Source organism: Lissotriton helveticus, chromosome 5_1 (assembly GCF_964261635.1).
Source record: "Lissotriton helveticus chromosome 5_1, aLisHel1.1, whole genome shotgun sequence".
NCBI lineage: Eukaryota > Metazoa > Chordata > Amphibia > Caudata > Salamandridae > Lissotriton > Lissotriton helveticus.
This window is the reverse complement of record NC_136065.1, coordinates 1641584571-1641605534: the sequence shown is the minus strand read 5'-3', so window position 1 is coordinate 1641605534 and position 20964 is coordinate 1641584571. Positions and strand designations below refer to the sequence as shown.

At 43.5% G+C, this 20964-nt stretch overlaps 2 protein-coding genes across 2 annotated transcripts in view; one reads left to right on the top strand and one right to left on the bottom strand.

Annotated features, from left to right (window-relative positions):
• The window catches only part of LOC144755679 (uncharacterized), a 274169-nt gene extending 263782 nt beyond the window's left edge, over positions 1-10387 (bottom strand). Inside the window, exon 1 of the transcript XR_013594953.1 lies at positions 10161-10387. The gene's annotated coding sequence lies outside the window, so the exon portion shown is untranslated. The remainder of the gene's footprint in view (positions 1-10160) is intronic.
• The window catches only part of LOC144755680 (solute carrier family 22 member 7-like), a 177675-nt gene extending 159273 nt beyond the window's left edge, over positions 1-18402 (top strand). The window contains exons 9-10 of the mRNA XM_078644851.1: positions 10211-10417; positions 18193-18402. Coding sequence (XP_078500977.1) covers positions 10211-10417; positions 18193-18253 — 268 coding nt within the window. The 3' untranslated portion in view covers positions 18254-18402. The remainder of the gene's footprint in view (positions 1-10210; positions 10418-18192) is intronic.
• The last annotated feature ends 2562 nt before the right edge of the window (positions 18403-20964 follow it).

The following is a 20964-nucleotide window of genomic DNA, read 5'->3' as shown; positions in this document are numbered from 1 at the left end:
ATTGATTCCTATGGGCTTTGAAGCCCATAGGAATCAATGGGAGATACCGATTCGGTATTTACCGAATCGGTAAATACTGAATCCTGGCAGGGGGAACGGGGTGTCACTTTGACACCCTGTAGCACCCCAATTGCAGGCTTGTGTGCCATGTGGCAACAGACATGCCCTAAGGGCATGTCTGTGTGCCACATGGCATAGGTGTACTGGCACAGATGTGCATGTACACAGGAAATCGGTATTTTACCACCCAATAGGATTGGGTGGTAAATACCGAATCCTAAAGGGCCTGTGGAACTCTTTGAAGTGCCACCTACATCTCATTTACTGAATCGGTAAATATACCGATTCTGTAAATGAGATGCCCCCTACATACCAAATCCTAAATACCGGTAGGTAACGTCCGAAATCGGCCGTTACCGACCGGTAAATGGCGACCTACATCTGGGCCCTGATTCCCCCCATGCCCAACTTTCAGGAGGGGATCTACAACCAGCAATATTGATTACTATGGCCATCTCTGTTAGATATGTAAATTGTCCCAAGACTGCCTAGTGATTACCAGGCTCTGAGCATCAAATTCATAATCATATGTTCACGAGCTCAAACTTGGTATACCCTAACCTTTTATAGCCCAGTTGAGACAGCTAACAACAGGAGAAATGTTTAATGGGTGGAAATAGCATCTAACTCAGCTGATCAGAGGCAAATATATGAAATATTTGTGGACAATTATTCCATGTTAGGATCAATAGGTATGACAAACTTTGATTTTGTTTACGCGCATTGCCAACTAATGGATCAATTAAGGCATCTCTTTGATAAAGGGGGAAGGAGGGGGTGCAAGCAAAAAACATTAAGAACAAACAAAGGGGTCAGAGGGAATTCTTACCGCATTCGTGCGGCCGTTTTTCCCGCTGTATGCTGCAGTTTTCAAATTACCGCGATTCATGACGAGCTCAGCTCGTCATTAGCACACAGCAGGTAGGGAAGGGGTTAAAGTCCTCAAAGGATTCAATCCCCCATTATATAAATTCGAAAACACAGTAGAATCCCAAGGACTAGAAAGAGAATATTGTAGCATATATCTCTTGAAGGCCTATACCAAAAAGTGTATAACTAAGAAAGAGAACAAAGGTAAAACGAACAAGGGGTGAACCTCAGAATCGCCGCAGGATGGCTGGATTCCCATCAATACACGATCATGTACCCAGTGTCATCATCTGAGATACCAAACGGTTTTACTCACGTCTCTCTTATCAATCAGAGAGGACAAAGAGAAAAAACGTATACTTCCATGCGATACTTCTCTCAAGAAGAACAAAGCATGATTGTGTTCAGAAAAGAGTGTTTGGGGTAATCCTTATGTGCAGTGCTAATATCTATGTGTGAAAAACAGTGATTTAAAAAGGATAAACTAATGAGATAGTTTCTTATTCCAGTAAATAATCAAATTGACCTCTCATAGTTTTCCTAGTAAAAACAGTGTAGGAGTGAAACGGTATTAACTTTTTTCAAGAATAAAGCAGTTCAAGAATGATTACTGCTTAAGGGATGTATGACATTACAATGCATGCTTTTACCACGCATGCCTTTACAACGCGGTATTTACAACGCATGCCTTTACAACGCATAGCGCTTTAGGGTGCTGGATTGTGAATAGTTTAATTTACTATTCCAACTCCAGTCCCCGTGGATAGTAGGGAAGGTGTTGGATAGTAAATTAAATCTATTCCCTATCCTTGAGCGCCCCCCAGCGCAATGCGTTGTAATGGTTTGCGTTGTAAAAGTTGCGTCGCAAAGGCACTGCGTGGTAAAAGTTGCGTTGTAAAGGATGTTTCCCCTGCTTAAGCGGTCGGTTGCTGTTCAGGAAAACGATGAAGACTAGGCTGTTCCCTCGAGACTAAAACGTAATTCTCTTGTTCTACAACTTAATTTTCTCCTGATCACACACAGCGCCAAGACGCCACAGCATTCGAGTGCTCTATGAATATCTATCCTATCCAATCCTATCCTAGCAATGTTATTTGCAATGATATAAAAGTAGACAATGGTCGCTGCATGGGGTCATCGCAGTGTTAAATTGTGTTGCAAAGAGTTTTGTGGTAGTTTCTTACTTCATTTACCTTTGTCCTGAAGTAGATACTTTTTGTTGTATGTATGATGTATTTATGATTTTCCCTTTGTTCTTTGAAAGCTACAAGAGAGTCTTCTGATGTATCTCTCTATCATATCTTTTTCAGTTTCTTGACACTTCTTTTGCTGAGATTGAGATGTTTGGCTTACCAAGGTGTAGAGGGTTTCTACCGTACGGATTTTGTTAAATTTTAGAGCTACAACATTGTTTAAAATGTCTTTCTTAGATTTACTGAAGTAGTTGGTGAGCTAGATCCACATGTTTCAAGGTATTGTGAGTTGAGGAAATGTGTTTGAACTCTTTTGAAAGTTATTGGAGGGATATAAGTGTTACATTTCTTCTCCAGCTTCTAAGAGTTTGCAGCCAGATTCATCAAGTGAAATGCGCTCACAAAAGGGCCAGATTTTGAAAACCTGGCCCTTTGCGAGTGCAATTTTTGCATTTGGGATTCATCATCCCAAATGCAAAAATCGCTAATAAAGAATTCGCAAATTTGCGAGGATTAGCATTTAAGGAATCTCTATTAGAGATTCCTTAAATGCTATTCATGAAACATTTAAAAATTGCGAATTTGCAATTTAGGACCCCTATTTACCACGAAGTCAAACCTCGTGGTAAATAGCAAAAACTTAGTAGGCCCATAGGAATGCATGGGGAGTTATTCCTTATTTGCGATTAGCAATTTACTAATCGCAAATAAGGAACATGTAGGAATCGCAATATTTTTTGCAATTCCTACATGAATGCCGTTTTGCAAGTCCTTAATAGCGATTCCTTATGAATCGCTATTAAAGACTCGCAAAACGGGTCTTTGATTAATCTGGCAGTATGTTCTTTAGTCTCTTTGCTATTAGTTTCAAGTGTAAGGAAAGAGGAAGATTGTCAGTCTACTCCAGGTCAAATGGGCCATTTTGTATGATACATTTTGGGTTAAGGAGTATTAGATCAATAGCTTAACTTTTCTAATTGGATCAAGCCATGCACATATGTTTTGTAGTGAGTTGATGTTTGAAACTTTTTCATTGGATGTTGCAGTCCCCAGGAAAGATATTTTTAGAGTGTTCATTTCTCTTCAGCACAATAAGCTCTTCAACTTGTTTAGCAAAACATGGTTGAAACCTGGGGGGAGATAAACCTAAACAAAATGATAGGTGTATAACAGTGAATAGCAGTTTATTTCAGCAATGGGCTCTGAGTGACAGCAGATTTATTTTATTTATTTGTTTTATAGGTTTTATATAGCGCTAGCTAGACCTCAGGGTATCGTAGCGCTTTACATGATCGTAGAACACCGTATAATCAGGTCGCTTACCAGAAGATGCGAGACATATTAGATTTTTAGAAACACACACACAAAAATAAACAAAGAAAATCGTTAGGCAATGAGCATGGATTAACCATAAAGGCAATAAGAACTTAGTAAGATTAAGAGAAAGGAACACCTACTAACCAGCTGAAACTAACCAACAACTGACTATAACAGAGGGAGAGACCTATAAAGAGAGTTATTGACAATGTTCAGAATGCTTAGGTGTTAAAGTATTTGATGAGGAGGAGGAGTTTCAGGTCACTTTTGAAGCAAGAGAAGGAGGGGTTGCATCGTAGTTCTCTAGGTAAAGAGTTACATATGCTGGGTACATTTCCAGAGAAAGAACGAGTCTGGGTTGATTTCTTTTTTAGTTTGGGAGGTATGAGGAGAAGTGAGTTGGAACTTCTGAAAGTTTTGGTTTAAGATAGACAACCAGAGAGAACATTGAGTTGTCAATTTCACTCAGAAGTTGAAAAACACCCCCTTTCGTCACATTTACCCATTTTTTATTCTAGTCTATATATGGCACTTCCATTTCATCCCCCACTTCTGTCATTAGATGTGGCGAGGTAAAGGAGTCATGGGGGGAAAGGCGTAATATTGTCTCACCTGCCCCTGTATTAAACCTGGTATACTGCCACCTAAGGTTACTCCCCCCTTCTTCAGTCCCGCGGAGCAGCGTATGGGGTAAGACGGAGGACAACTCATCCCGAGTTTATTGCACAATAGCAATCACCCCCAGACGTTTCTGAATGCTCATGAAGCAAGCAAGCTATACCTAATAAGTCATGCAAATTGCATTGAACATGAGCTATACCGCTGTAGGCACATTATAGCCTGTATTTTCATATACACATATTTTCTTCACTTTTTGGTATCCACACAATTTTGTGACAGAATTAGGGAAACGTCAGTAAGGTAGGGAAGTTGTGCCCTCGTCCTGAAAAAGGAGCCTTTGCTCCGAAACATGTCGACGCACACATGAGGTACTGTCCATTTACACGACAGGTCCAACCTCGCACTTCACTTCTTTTAGTAGTACCAGCCCGGGGTATGAATACATTTTTTTTCACCAAACCCACGAGCTGGTAAACAACCTTTACAACGAAACTTTTACAACGACCTACCATTACAACGCGACTTTTACAACGCAAACTATTACAACGCATTGCTCTGGGGGGCGCTCTAGGATAGGGAATAGGTTAATTTACTATCCAATAACCTTCCCTACTATCCACGGGGACTGGAGTTGGAATAGTAAATTAAACTATTCACTATCCAGCGCCTAAAAGCATTATGCGTTGTAATGGTATGCGTTGTAAAAACTGCGTTGTAAAGGTAGGCGTTGTAAAAGTATGCGTTGTAACGTCATACATCCCCACGAGCCAGGTATCTTTTTAATCCTTCACTAATATCCCACCACTCACATATAAATATCCTATCACATGCATCACACACACCACACATAGTCTTAACTATAAGGGCTCCTGCATAGTCGTAGGTCACAGCACGCCACATCCCGCTAGAGGGGTGCGAAGACCCCAATGATGAAGCATGACACCAAGGGGCCTGTTGGTGTGTGAGGGGTATTTTAAGAAACACTAAGTGCTCCCACACCACTGTGAGGAACACTTACCTAACTCCCCCAGTAGGATTCTTGTTGTTTGTGTACCTATGTCTGTGGAGTAAGAATCCTACTTCTTCACTCTACCTCCCCCTTTTGTTTACTTGCATACTCCCCCCTTCTTGCCATCACTCCCTTCTCCCACCCAAATTTTAAAAATGATACATAGCATCCTGCTACCCTTCCATTCAAACTTCAGCATTACTCACCATTCACCCTCAGAAACAATAAAAACAGACACCTGGGCACTGATGTATATCACAGCAGACAGCCCACTGTTCTGCCTTGGGGGCGGAATAAATTACTCCATCTCCATGATGGAGGGACCGCCTGCCTAATGTATAAATGACCGTCAAGCAGGCAGTCATGGATAAAAGCAGTGCCAAGAAAGGCCAACACAGAGGTTCCTGTCAGTGCATTTTACTGTGTGCTACGGGGCTGTGTCGGGAAACATCCTTTACAACGCAACTTTTACCACGCAGTGCCTTTACGACGCAACTTTTACAACGCAAACCATTACAACGCATTGCGCTGGGAGGTGCTCTAGGACAGGGAATAGGTTTATTGTACTATCCAACACCTTCCCTACTATCCACGGGGACCGGAGTTGGAATAGTAAATTAAACAATTCACTATCCAGTGCCCCAAAGCACTATGCGTTGTAAAGGCATGCATTGTAAAAACCGCGTTGTAAAGGCATGCGTGGTAAAAGCATGCGATGTAGTGTCATACATCCGGCTGTGTCAGCGGGATGGAGTCCTGTAGAACAGAGTATTCTTTTTTTCTTTATAAAAAGAAAATCCCGAAACAGATTTAAAAAAAGTAATGCCCCCCTGCCATGGGAGTCTTCTCTAATGGCAGGGGGAGCATTATGATGATTTTTACCAACAGGTTTTGCCTATTGGTGATAAACAGTAACAAATGTCTACATGTGCACCCATCTAAATTGGGCGGGCAGACATGTAGCCATTTATCCGAGGGCACTTGCTCCCAAGGACCTTTAGAGAAATATGGCCACGGCGAAGGCAGAGTAGTCTCTGCCATGGCCAAACTCAAGGTCAGGCTGCTTGTAGACTGGGCAAGAAGGCCACTATGTGGGCCGGGAGGGAAGTCTGTCACCGCCAACATATACAAATTGGGCCCATAGTATCTTGCCACTCAACTCCACTCTCTACCTTACCCATAACACCCATCCAAATAAAAAAATTAATTGATGACCTGCCTCCCACCCACACCACCCTCAATCAAACCTCCACCCACGCATATATTTAAGTAATATAAAGTCTTTTGCTACTTATCTATTACATATGGTCCACGCACCAAAATTTATAAAAAAACATGGTGTGCTATCACCCACCCACACTACTACACTCGATCCACTTCTACTTAATATTTGAAAATAATACAAGGTGTCCTGCCTCCAATCCCCATCACCCTGTATGTCGTCCCCTCCCATCCCAGCCCAAACCTGTGCTCTTTGTCCTCCATCAAACAGAGGGCACATTACGGATAGGCTCTCTGCCATGTCAGAACAGCCTGGAATTCGTTTATGGTGGAGCAGCAATGGGGAGCAACCTTTTATTTTTCTGCCCTTGCCATGTCATAACAGAGAATAACTTAAAAATTCCGCAAAGCCGCGGATCGCGGAATTTTGGGCATTTCCGCAGAACGCAAAATTACCCACATTCCACAAATTCTGCGAGCGGAACGGAATTTACCGCCCAGGCAAATGAATAATCAGCTTTAGAATTTGGTATCCATACTAAAGGCTCCATTGAGAGTCATACAACAGCATTTCTTGAATGCCTTTGTTGTATGGAGATTGTGAGGGGTTTGAAAGAGCAGTGTAACTGGGATCTTGTAGATGATTGTGGTAATTGGTCATTCTAGTTCCAATTTTTTCTGGGGACCCCTTAACTTTCAAACAGGTGGATTCCTCAGGTTGAACGCCACATATTTTCAAAATAAATAAGGATTGCGCAGTCCCCATTTCACTGATAAGTCTTGTTAAAGTTGAGTCAGGATGAAAGGGGGGCTATAGTGGAAGAAAAAGCCAAAACAGCCATGGTTGTTGGAAGCGCTGTAGCATCTTTACAAGAATACAACTATAATCAGGGCCACTGGAATTATGCGATTGTGCGGCTGTGGCAATTTTTGCATAATTATAGATTTGCCACATTTGCCACATAATCAATCATCAACTGCATAATCTGCAGATTTTTGCAAAAACAAATTGTTTCTAGCTCAAACAGCTCAAAAGCAACTGTGGAGGGTCATATTAAGTTAATTGTACTACATTTTAATTACATTAATATTGAATAATATACTATTATTTACTATTGCCCACATGCATCCTTGTTGGTATTTGCGATTCCTAAATTGCGAAAATTAAGGAATCGCAATCTAGAAATCGCAAATACCTATGCATTAAAAATTCGCATATATTTTTGCGATTTCTTATTTTTCCTTATTTGCGATTCCCAATTTTGCGAATCGCAAATAAGGAATCACTTTACATTGATTCCTATGGGCCTAGAGGCCCATAGGAATCAATGGGAAGGCATTCTCATTTTGCGATTCGCAATTAAGGAATCGCAAAATGAGAATGCCATTTCAAGGGTGTAGGGAGGGTTCAAAGGACCCCCCCTACACCCCTGAAATGTATCTTTAAGTACATTTTTCACACACACATGCCCTAAGGGCATGTGTGTGTGTAAAATGACATTTTCAAAAATGCACTTTGGTGCATTTTTGAAAGTTTTCGCAAATTACCATGAAGGTTGACTTCATGGTAATTTACCCCTTCCAATTTGCGAATTCGCCCAAAAAAATTATTAATCCATTGCATTTAAGAAATCACACATTGCGATTTCTTAAATGACCTCGCAATTCAAGAAATCTCAACATAATTGCGATTCTTTAAATTGCGAAAAAAAAAAAAAAAATGATGCATCCAAAAAATGAAATTGCATTTGCTAACGGCCGAATTTTGCGATTCGCACCGTTTGCGAATGCAATTCCCTTTGATGCATGTGGGCATATATGTGTAATAAACAAAAATGATTTTTTTTAAAGGAGATCCGCGCCCCAAACGATGTCCATAAGGACGAGCTGCCCCTGGTTTTGTAGCACTGATTTTGCCATGTCTGAAGCTTGGGGTTGCAAAAACAATGCCAGGGGACACAAGGGGCAAGCCAGGGGCCACAGCTGCCACCACTGGCAACCCAAAATGACGTCCATGGACCAGGCAAGAATTTCTTGGCGCACGTGCAACTGACCCAGCAGAAGCAGACAGCAATTTTTTTCCTTTTCCATAAACAAATCAACACAGTGGTAAAACAAATTCTATTGGACAAGGATAATTATGATGTATATAAGAGGTTGTGGCTGATGTAACAAAATAGTATCAAGTTTTTTTGAAAAGTATGAGTGCAGATTTTAATGTGTATACCTAAACACAGAGGATAAGTGTAAACATTTGGTAGACTTTACCAACAGTTTGCAAATTGGAAATTGGAAGTGTATAAGTCGAAAACTTTATTCAACAGAAGAATTAATATATCTAGACATGGGAAACATCCTTTACAACGCAACTTTTACCACGCAGTGCCTTTACGACGCAACTTTTACAACGCAAACCATTACAACGCATTGCGCTGGCGGGCACTCTAGGATAGGGAATAGGTTTAATTTACTATCCAACACCTTCCCTACTATCCACGGGGACTGGAGTTGGAATAGTAAATTAAACTATTCACTATCCAGCGCCCCAAAGCACTATGCGTTGTAAAGGTATACGTTGTAAAAACCGCGTTGTAAAGGCATGCGTGGTAAAAGCATGCGTTGTAATGTCATACATCCTCTAGACATATATCTCAGCTGGTTTCAGTACTACCACCAACTGGATGTGGGCTGGGTCATAAAACAAGCATTTGCAATGCAAAAGGTCTCGCAGCATTAAAGTTTGAGTTACTGGCATTGTAAATGACAATGCTTTGCATTAAAAAAAATGTATTTGCAATTGGTATATAAACATTGTTTGTGAATGAACCTGAGCCTGTTCACTACTCCAGTAAATACGTAATTGAACCGTCACTCGCCAAACAAGGTTTGCCTTGCTGCGTGTTCTGTAGAAAATCATGTCGCTCTTTCACGTCTGGGAGCAACATCCATATCCCACTAGCTGCCTTTCAATCAAGGCAGAGATCTTGCAAGCTTTGGGAGTCTCATGAATGTTTGGAAGGGAGGGGCGAGGGGTTCAGCAGAGAGAGTGGGGTGGAGGAGCGAGGTGAGAAAGAGGGCAAGGAAAGACAAGCCGCGCGTCGAAAGTTCTCTACGGCAGAAACACATGCATGCGACCCAATCCCAAGGCGCGCGTCGAAAGCTCTCTACGGCAGAAACACGCGCGCGCGACCCAATCCCAAGGCGCGCGTCGGAACCCGACTCTACCATGCTTCTTAATGGTGCGCGTGGCCAGCTCTTGTCTCCACTCGCTGTCGGCTGAGCCGACGACTATAGTTCTCTCAGCGAGAGTGCGCTTTTCGCAGACGAGACCTAAAAGGTGAGTGCTAGACTGGATTGCATGTGTGACAATGGAACAAAGAAAAGTCAGTGCCAGCCCTGCTAGCCGGAAATTATCACCGGCTTTTTTGAAAGTACACACTACTGCAAACTTTATTATACTATCCCATGCAATTCAGAATATGATGAATGAGACAATATGGTTTAAATTTTTAACATAACAAAAGCAGCAAAATGGGCATGATAATATGGAGGCATGGATCAATGGGATGGACTAAAGAGAGAAGAATGGAAGTGGTAGACTTATCACAGCGAATGCAATATAAATAATGATTCTGAAGAGTTATAACTTTGTTTAAAATGGATACCAGGGAAAATTGCAGGACATACTCGCAGAACAATACATTTTATTGTCTTCCTTTTCGGCAAAAGGTGTGCACAAAGTTTCTGTTGCAGGATATAAATAACTATAGAGATGCAGATCTAAAATAATGTTGAGGAAGAAGATGATGTGTGAGTGCATTCATGTTAGAACATTCTTACAACACACTATAATATAAATTGCCCCAAACCGAGTTGGATACCCTTGTCTTCAGGCTATTCTTGCTCTCTGTTCTTCCAGGCACAATGGTTGTGGGTTCAGCTCATTCCTTGGCCGTATAGGCGCGACTGTGTCTCCACTGGTCTTGCTCCTGGATGAAGTATGGAAGCCTCTGCCGCAGGTCATCTACTGCTCAGTGGCCATTGTCAGCGGCTTGATAACTTATTGCCTTCATGAGACCCTCAAGATGCGGCTACCTGACACAATAGAGGATACAGAAAAGACACGGTAAAGCAATGCCCCTCTAATCTGTATGGATGACTGTTTATAGGATGAACATTTACAGATTGAACATATTCGGGGGTCTATAGAAAACATGCAATTCTGTAATGTTCATTTCCGGGGGTTTTCTGTGTGAGTGGGCTGAGGTGCGACATCTGGTTTGCTGTGTAAGATCCTAGGGACACTGCCTGAACCTGACAGGCGAGCTCAGCTAAGGAATGGAAAATTCTTGGGTCACTGCGTGAACATGACAGGTAACTTTGAACAACGCCCACTCCTACATAACACAATTTCTGCTTCCACTTCACAGACATCAGATACCCCTTTCCTGTCTTTCATCTGAACATCACTTCCAGGACTTCCCATCTTCATTGCACCTGAATTTTCACGGAAACACTTAACTCTTCTGAGCCTGACCCATGTACGGATTTGACCACTCTTTCCACATTCCCCCAATTAGACCCACATACACTCACAGCATTTCCACATACTTTGTCAACCACGAACGTTCCATCAAACTTGCCACCACTTTTATGAACAAAACCACCCCTTTTAAAGAAAACATAATCACCTACTTTAAATGTACACATCTTAACACAATTGCAATTATCAAAATTCACTTTAGGTTTCAACTTGGCCACTTCCACATTAGTTCTTGCATCAGCATCACAAACATTAGCATCCATTCCAAACTTGACCCATTTGCTCATCCACCCTGGGCAAGTCTTCTTGGTGGCTGGCTTCTTTGTTCTCAACATCTGAAAAGGAGAAACATGAGTGGTGGACTGAGGAGTGTTTCTGTAAAACCACAACATAGACCTTACCCCATTGACAACTACACACTTGTTGTTGACAGCCGACTGGACACAATGGACCAACACATGATTTATACGTTCCAGCTGGCCAATGGTTTGGGAATGATAAAAAGATGTCTTTAAATGCTTGACATCTCCAGATTTAAGAAAATCTCCAACCACGCCATTGACAAATCGAACACCATTATCAGAAATCAAATATCGAGGGAAACCTTCCCTGAGGAAAAGTTCCCTGATAAAATCAACTACTGCCTTGGTGTTAGGTTCAGGAACAAACTAAACTTCTGGCCACTTCAAGTACAAATCGACTACTACCAAAGCAAAGCAAAACTGGCTCTGCAACCTGTGAAATGGACCTATCAGATTCACCCTAATCTTCCTCCAGGCTCTTTCAGGATATTCAATAGCTTGCAAGGGTGGTGTCATGTAATTTCGATAAATCTATATAGGATCTGCATGTTTAGACAACATAAACTATGTGATTGGTGTCCAGATTTATTCCAGACAGCCCCAAAGAATATGTGTGCCTGTAGACCAGCTAGCTCACAAGCCCCCTGTTAGAAATGGGGGTCTCTAGTTGGCAGAGGTAGGTACCTTTGTCCAAGTAGGTACCTTAGTCCATCGCGGTTGCGTTGCAAAATGGAAGCGGTGCAGGCAACGGCTCAGTGACGATTGTCCAGATGGCGTTGGTGAGACCAAGGCTTATGGTGTAGGGCGAGGTGGTGCTTGATGCGGTGCTGGCAGGTTGCGGTGCAAGGGACAGAGTCAGTTATCGGGAGCTGGTGTCGGTAGCCACGATGTGGTCATGGGTGTCGAAGTCAGCAGCAGTGACAGCATTGGTCAGACCAGGATGGAGAAGTAAAGCGAGGCAGTGCATAGTGCTGTGCCCACGGGTCATGGTGCAAGAAGCAGCTCGGTGGTGGCGGTCGTCGTTGTTGGTGAGATCAGGGTTGCCGTGCAAGATGCGGACGGTGCCTTCTGCAGTGCCGTCAGGACACAGAGCCAGCGACAGAGTCGGTGACGGAGTCGGTTTTGTTTCCCTTCTCTGTGGCAACTGAAACAACAGTTCCAGAAGCGGTACCCAGAAGTTGGTGAAGACTTTGCAGTCCCAGATACTTCTGAACAGGAGGCAAGCTCTGATTCAAGCCCTTGGAGATACCCAGCACAAGTAAAAAAAAGTTCAGTCTGGTCCTTTCACTGCCCAAGGCAAAAGCAGAAACTGCAGGCTAACCCAACAAAGCAACAACACTGCAAAGGGGCAGAACTCCTCCTGGCAGTTCTTCCAGCACTTCTTCTTGGTAGGTTCCTTGACTTCAGCGAGTTCTAAAATTCTGGGATCTCTGGGCCCCAATATTTATACTCAAAATCCCTTTGTTTCTCTCAGGCAGAGAGTGACTGTGCTTAGTCCAAACGAGTTTAGTCCTCTCTGGCCCAGCTTCCTGGCAGGAGGTGGAGACAGCATTGTGCAAGGAAGACCAGGCCCACTCAGGTGCAAGGAAATCTCCTCCCACTACTCTAAATGCAGCCCAGGTCTATTCAGCGCAGACGTGACTCATCCAGACTCTCTGGAGCCACTGCACATCCCCAGCCCCTGTCACTCCAAAGCCAGATAGTCAATCCACAAACCCAGCAGAGGCACACAGAATGGCTAAGCAAGAAAATACATGCTCTCTAAAATCATCTTTACAAAAAGATGCACTTTTACATTTTGAGTCCATGCATACTAAACTCCATTTCCCTATCTTGTCCCAATGGGAAGTTATGCTTATAAGATGTTATAAGGAAAACTCCCATTAATTCCTATGAGACAGATAGCCTTGCAGTTGTAAAAAACAAATTACACTGTAATTCACGACCAAGACATGTCAACCACACCAGTACATGTCCTACCTTTAACGTACACAGCACCCTGCCTACAGGGTTACCTTGCGCCTACCTTAGGGGTGACCTATATGTAATAAAAGGGAAGGTTAGGGTCTGGCAAGTGGGTGTACTTACCAGGTCGACATGACATTCTAGTATAAAATATGTCCGCTTCAACAACCATTAGACAGACACAGATATATAAGGTTGCGAGCGCCAACACAGTTAATAAAAGGTAGGGTTCTACCATGGTGCTAAAACAGTGAATATATAACGACATATAGATACATAGCAATAATCAGGCGTACTCCTACTATTTGAATCCTATCTAAATGTATGTCAGTGTACCTAGCATATATATATATATAAAGGTGTAAAGCCAAGAATCCCCCTAGCAAAGAACAAACCCCATTTTATTTTATTTATTTATTTATTTGGTGTTTTCTGTAGCGCAAACAACACCCAAAATGATGGTGTCAGAGCGCTTTACATTTCAATCGCTTTTAAATTCCACAGAAATATAATTCTATAACGTCAAGAACATGTATATGCATTCCAATAACATTGACATAACATTGGCATGTGCTTATCTATATACAAATCACATAAAATGAATAATAAAAGAATCAATAGTTTTTAGTAAAGCATGTCATATCATAGTTAAATTTAAAATAATGCCACTCTTGAGGTCTTAGATATCCACATTGGTTATAGTATTGCTAGCCTAGTCAACTATCACTGTGGATTGGTTGAGGTACCTGACCGTAGACAACATCACTGTTGGTTAGTGGAGGGACTAACTGTAACCCCTTAGCTGGAGATTGCCATTAGAGCTCACCGCATGCGCGCGGCGTCTTTTCCCGCTGTACGCGGCGGTTTTAAAAAACGCGCATTACATGACGAGCTCAGCTCGTCATCAGCGTGCGAGCGGCGCAACTGATGACGAGCTGAGCTCGTCATCAGTGCCGAAGTGGTTAAGACGTGAACAGATTCTTTGTTCTGCTATTAGGAGTATGATAGTGCTGCTCACAGTAGCTTACTTGAACTGCGGAGAGAAGATGATATCCGGGATGACTGAAGATTTCTCAAAAGTTTTAGAAATCCCTGTTGAATGTCATGGGAGAAATTTACCCAATCAGAAAGAACTAAGGGCCAGATGTAGGTAGGCTTTTACCGTTTGGTAACGGCCGAAATCGGCCGTTAACGACCGGTAATAGCCTTTTCCTATGTAGGTGTCAAATTTACCAATTCGGTAAATAACGAATCGGTATTTACCGATTCTGTATTTACCGAATCATCATTTACCGATTCGGTATTTACCGAATCGGTAAATGAGATGTAGGAAGCACTTTAAAGAGTACTTTTGTGCTTTAAGGATTCGTTATTTACCACCAACTATTGGTTGGTGGTAAATTAGGAATTCCTGTGTAAATGCAAATATGTGCATTTACACCTGTGCCATGTGACAGACACACATGCCCTTAGGGCATGTGTGTGTGCCACATGTGCACACAAGCACTAATCAGGGGTGCAGCAGGGTGTCAAAGTGACACCCTGCCACCCTTGACTTTTTCCCAATTTTACCGAATCGGTATTTACCGATTCCGTAATTGACATTCATTCCTATGGGCCCCCAGGCCCATAGGAATGAATAGCAAATACGGAATCGGTAATTACTGATTCGGTAAATACCGAATCTTACCAATTGGAAAAAAACGAATCGGTAAAATTCGGTATTATCGAATCGGTGATTTACAATTACCTACATCTAGCCCTTAGTCTCCTTTTTGAATCGTGGAGCATCTGGGATTCTTCTAATATTTGGTGGGAGCGAATTCCAGATCCTTGGTGCAGCTCCTGTGAATGCTCCATTGTATGTTGTTTTCTTACGGAAGAGTGCTGGTTTCAGTAAAAATTCTGCTGATCCCCTTGAGTGTCTACTGCTTCCAGACAGCGTAATTTTTTGGGCCAGGTAATGTGGAGTTTTGTGGTGTATTGCCTTGCATGTAATACATGCAATCTTTAGCTCTATTCTTGCCTCGTATGGTAGCCATTCGAGCTCTTTCAGATGTGGAGGTATGCGGTCGAATTAGAGAATGAAGGACCCCTTCGTGGTATCGAGTTTGACAGCCCGCATGTCAGACCACTGCGTCCTGGAGAGTCTGCATGCAGGGACTTCAACGTTTCATGTCAGAATGGAAGTTTCTCCTCTGGTTTGTCCAGCAAATATGTAGTACTTATATACTCAAGGATGACGACAGCGGTGACTTTTTTTATAGAGTTATTATGCAGTGGAGTGGTGTGGCTCACTGGTTAGAGGTGGCAGACCCGGGAGCAGAGGACGGCCCGGGACCAGGGTTCAATTCCCGACGCGGCAATGTCTTGGACCAGGGTCAACGGACTCGATAATTCTCATCTTGGTGCCTACTCCAACCAGGGATCACACTCGGCAACGCTGGGCATTAGCTTTCCTCATCTCCACAACGGCCCCCCACATACGCCGGGGATGCCTGGTTTCACCTTGGAGATACCCAGTAGGGACCATCTCACAGGGAAAGCCAGGACGGGTTCCCCAGCGGTCTACAGCGCAGAGATACTCCTTCGGGCGTCGATTCTAGCGCTTTAGAAACCCACAGTCAATCAGAAGATGGTAATCCTGCTGTGATACTTAAAATCCTCATGCTTAATAAATGAAGCTAGTTTTTGAAGAAAATCACACAACATTTATTCGGCACCTAACTAGGTAAAAGATCAGCGCTAGACCCGTTAATTAGAGAATGGTAGGACAAATGCAGGTAAAATGTTGTGCTACTACATAGGCCTATATTGGTGTACATTGGCGATCATAACAGGGGTTTCCTCACAATCATACCCTTTTCAGAAGACAAACACACCATACATCCCCCTACACATGATTCAACCTATCTATCCATAGATGGTCACCATAAGGTTTGTCTCAATAGTCTTTTAGAGAATGTGGCTCCCACATGTCCTTCATGAGCCATCTCAATGAACTTCAACCTCAGTCCCACTGGTGGTACCAACTTATCACTCCAAAGAAGGAACCCATCATTAACCAATAGTTCATCAGAAACCTCCCAAATGGTTGACACATATTAAAAAAGATTTCTCTATGCCGGCCCTTCGAAATACAGCCAATAACAGTTTTCATGACTTTGTTCAAGGCCATTTCATCTCTCCATTCACGTTCCATCAGAGTACACATTCCTTCCAAATCTACAGAAGCAATTAAAGAATTCTCTTCAGTGTCATCCACTCCATCCGCACCATCATCCCACCATCATCAACTCGGAGAAGTGTGGCTCAATGGTTAGAGCGGCAGACCCTGATGCAGAGGTCTGGCCCGGGACCAGGGTTCAATTCCCCGCCTCAGTGGGTCTTGGCCTCAAAAATTCCACGGACCTGATACTTCTCGCCACAGTGCCTATTCGAATCATGGAGTCCCACTCTGCAACTCTGGGCAATAGCTTGCTTAATCTCCACAACAGCCCCCACAACGCTAAGGATGCCTGGCTTCACCTTGGGGGGTGCCCAGGAGTGGACACCTCACAGGGAAAGCCAGGATGGGTTCCACAGCGGTATTCGTACAAGCGCCTTGAGACCCTCGCGGGTGAGTAGTGCGCTATACAAGTATCAATTTTATGCTTTGAATTTTTGGATAGCCCACCAACATGCTAACAACTTGATTTCTATTGTTAAATAATACATTTCGGCCACCCTCATACTCTAAAAGCTTAACTGACGGTATTCTCAACCACCCCTTGTTGCTGAGTCAATACAAAGCTTCAACCATCATTGCAAGCATCAAGCGTGATGTAACACGGTAACCTAGGGTCAAAAGGTTTCAGCACTTTCGAACCTGCCAAACGTTTTTTTACCCATTCAAACAAATTTTTAATAGAATCCTCCCAATTGAAAAAAACATCCTTTTTAAACAGTTTGGTTAAAGATGCAATGTGAGAGGCATAATCCGGTACAAAGCGAGAATACAACTCGCACATTCCCATGAAAGATTTAAGAGCGACTTTATCTTAGGGAGCTTGTGCTTCGATTATAGCACTGACAAGACCTGGCCTGGGTCCAATGCCTTCGCCTGAGACTACGTATCCAAAATACTCTATACGTACCTGAAACAAGCATCCTGGGACCGGTTTTGGGGTAACACCCTCATCAGCTAGGCTAGCTTGAATCCAGTGGCAAAGTGAGGAAGGGACCCACGTCCGGGCATACCCTGCCAACTTAGGGAGAACAAAGCAAACACAAGGAGATGATGGACGGAGCACTGAAACTTTTCAGACACTCTACCCCAGGATGCTTGTTTCCGGTTCAGTGAAGAGCAGGCGTGGCAGTTTGGGCTGGACTGTTCCCATGAGGCACAGGGTCTGAACTGAGGTGGCGAAGTGAGCTAAAGAATGATGATGGATTCAACCCAGATCTGTGACTGGGGCTGAGTGTCTGAGACGTTTCAGCGCTCCATCCATCATCTCCTTGTGTTTGCCATCTTTTCCCCTTCCCTGCTACCCTCTCAACTCACTCCCTCATCCCCACTCAGCACCTTCCCAACAGCTCCCATTCACCACCTGTTTCAAGCAGGTGTTAAATTGTAGCATTTCCACTCAAAAAGGGGAAAACTGTGTGGAATAGTTCCTGGCAAGTCCATGTTGGCAGCGCCAATTCCCAGGGGTCTAACTCATACTGTTACACTGCTGGTAGGGCGTTATTGCGTTGTGATATTGTGTGCAAAGTTTGCACCCTGCTAGTACCCTGCAAATTGTAATCAGTGCCATAATGCTGAAAACCTGAAAGGAGAAAGGACAGAAGTAGATTTCAACAATTCAGATTGAGGGAATGTGTGTTTGGCCAGATAGCAGCATGCCTTTCCCTGCTTTTGGCCTTGGGTGTGAGTAGATTTGTGACCTCACACAGTGTGACAGTTTGTTAGCAGTGGATTTGAATTGGTTATCAAAAAATTATTTATAAAATGGGAAATACCTGCTAAGTGTCAAGTAGCTAATTGCTGAACAATCATAACTCTTTGTGGTTTTTGATTCTCAAACATACCATATATTTTTTTGTCCACAGGGATAAAGCCATGAGCCCCACGGTGGATCCAAAAGAGGTCATTCAGATGCAGACATTCTAGCAACACTACTGGTGCACTGCAGCAGTCTGGCTTAAAAGGACACTAAATATTCACTAATATTTCACATGACTACATTTTCTGGAATCACAGATTTCAAACTATCCAACCGTTCCTTGGCTGTAACTTTCACTTTTTTTAGTAAATCTCAAAATGATACCAACTGCTAGAATGTTTAATGTCTTTTGTAAAACACTACTCACTAAAATTGTAAATTGTAAAAAATTGTAAATTGAAACTTGTTTAGTGCCCTACTCACCCGTAAGGGTCTTAAGGCGCTTGTACGAATACCGCTGTGGAACCCATCCTGGCTTTCCCTGTGAGGTGTTCACTCCTGGGCACCCCCAAGGTGGAGGCCAGGCATCCTTAGCGTTGTGGGGATTAAGCAAGCTATTGCCCAGAGTTGCAGAGTGGGACTCCGTGATTGGAATAGGCACCGAGGCGAGAATTATCAGGTCCGTGGAATTTTGAGCCCAATACCCGCCGAGGCGGGGAATTGAACCCTGGTCCCTGGCTAGGCCTCTGCATCAGGGTCTGCCGCTCTAACCATTGAGCCACACTTCTCCACTCACTACAAACCTTTACAGTAGCTTGGAAATTGCTTAGTATACTATAGTTTACTGCACATTGTGCAGTGCATGGCAGACTCTTGCAGACATGGGTCCTTCATGATGGAACTGGGAAACATTTTATTTAGGTTCAAGAATTGAGTAAAATGTCATCCTTATCTTGTATGTTTAATATGTGAGCAGGCTCCTGAGGGGAGGTGCATTCATTTCACAGGAACTTTACACTGCAACAGACCTGTGAGCTGTGCAGAACAGGTGAATCTTTAGTCTTCTGGAAACCATGGTGAAGGTAAGTTCTTGGAGTCTCAGGTGCCCGAGGAGTGAGGAGGGCTGGAAGACCCTAGTGTGGTACATGTCTGCTACCAGGCTCCTGGTTTGGTCATGAAGGCTAACCTGGTACTTGTTCATACTCTTGGAAACTCACAGTACAACTCCTCTTAGTCATGTCCCAGTGACTGTACTGCCCTTCTTTTTAAGGGTGGGCGTAGTTCGCGAAGTAGCGCTATGCGAAGCTACGCGAAGTGCACTTCGCACTATGCGAACTTCACGTAGCACTACGCGAGCTGCGTAGTAGCATGTTCGCACTGTGCAAGATGCATTTTCAATGATTGCACAGTGCGAACAAGCATCCGGCACTGTGCAATCATTGAAAACGGCATCTTGTACAGTGCGAGCTGTTGTTTTCTGCCGCTCGAGTAGATTTTTACTCGAGCGGCAGCCTTCTCAACGCGAACTGGTAGTTTCTCATCACGAGCGGTCGCGAGCATGCACGACCACTTGCAATGAGAAACCTGACCTCCCCGCGTTGAGAGTCTCGCCGGGATGTCATTTTGCTTGCTCGCGGTCGCGAACATGACGTAGAGGACCGCAAACAAGCAAAAAATGACCACTACGCTACGCTGCGCTACGCATGTTCGCACTGTGCTACGTGCAGCTCGCGTAGTGCGAAGTTGCGCAAACTTCGCAAACTACGCGAGCGTAGCGTAGTGCTTCGCCCAGGGTTACTTCTTTTCAGCTGAGGGGTGCAATATGCTGAGGAAGCCAGTGCACCTAAAGTATAACTCAGATTGGAAAGGAGAGATTACTACCTCCTCCATGTTGGATGGAGAGGTTCATGTTTAGCAGCAGTCGTATCAGTTATATGTAAAATCCCATGTGTACGAGTCTCTGGGGCTAGCCAGCTATTGTTTCCTCATGACAAAACATTATCTCTCCCTCTGTCTGGGATCCCTTCTACTTCCTGAGTGAACTTCTACATGTTGATTGCATCTGATCTGTGAGTAGACATGAGCAGATGGGGTGTCATTTGAGAGGGTGGTGGGTAGCTCATAGGTAGAGGTTGTTCACCTCTCTAGATATCCCTCGTCTCTCTCCGTCTCCCCCTTCCTGCCAGATGCTTTAATTTCTTCCCTCATCCCTGGAAAAACCACAATAGCTTAGTTGCTGTGAGTTTCTGGGTTAGATTTGCAAAATTACAGTGGGCAAGAATGGGAACTATGTTGGAAATACTAATGTAGGCAGGTCAACTGTAATATGATGATAGTTCCAGCTGAAAACACCAGCTTTCTATTAATTCTTCCCGCCGAGGTGAATAGTGAAACTGAGGGTACCATGTCCAAACATAGACAATGGTGTACACTACACTCATTTTTCCACACCCTTTACCCTGCTCAAGCAGAAGAGCTATATCCCCAGCATCAGCCTCAGATTTGCCAAGGGTATCAACATCCTGCAATCAGTTTTAGTTCTTCACCACAGGTTCTGAGACTATAAGAGGGAGACAGTTACCCTCTAGCTTTATCTCGGATTAGGGGTAGGTCAGCCACAGAAAATGCACAGGAGGCCAGGGCATGTTGCTTGCAGGGGTGTGGCTTCAGGAGGGTGTTTGTGGTGACACCCCCTAATAAATATATTCCTTGATAAATAGCTGGGTATATGTGCTTTCAGTTGGGTATTGTGAGAGGTCAGTCGGATTTCACCAGGAATTTTTAAATACACAGACAAAAATGCATGCACTCTCTCACTCTCTGTTTGAAAAGTCCTTAAAAATATTGGAGAATTAACAAATTATTGTGTTTTCTCTCTGAGTACTCATACCAACCTGCATTCCTCTCCCTTTCTACTGCCCCTTAGGCCAGTCTCATG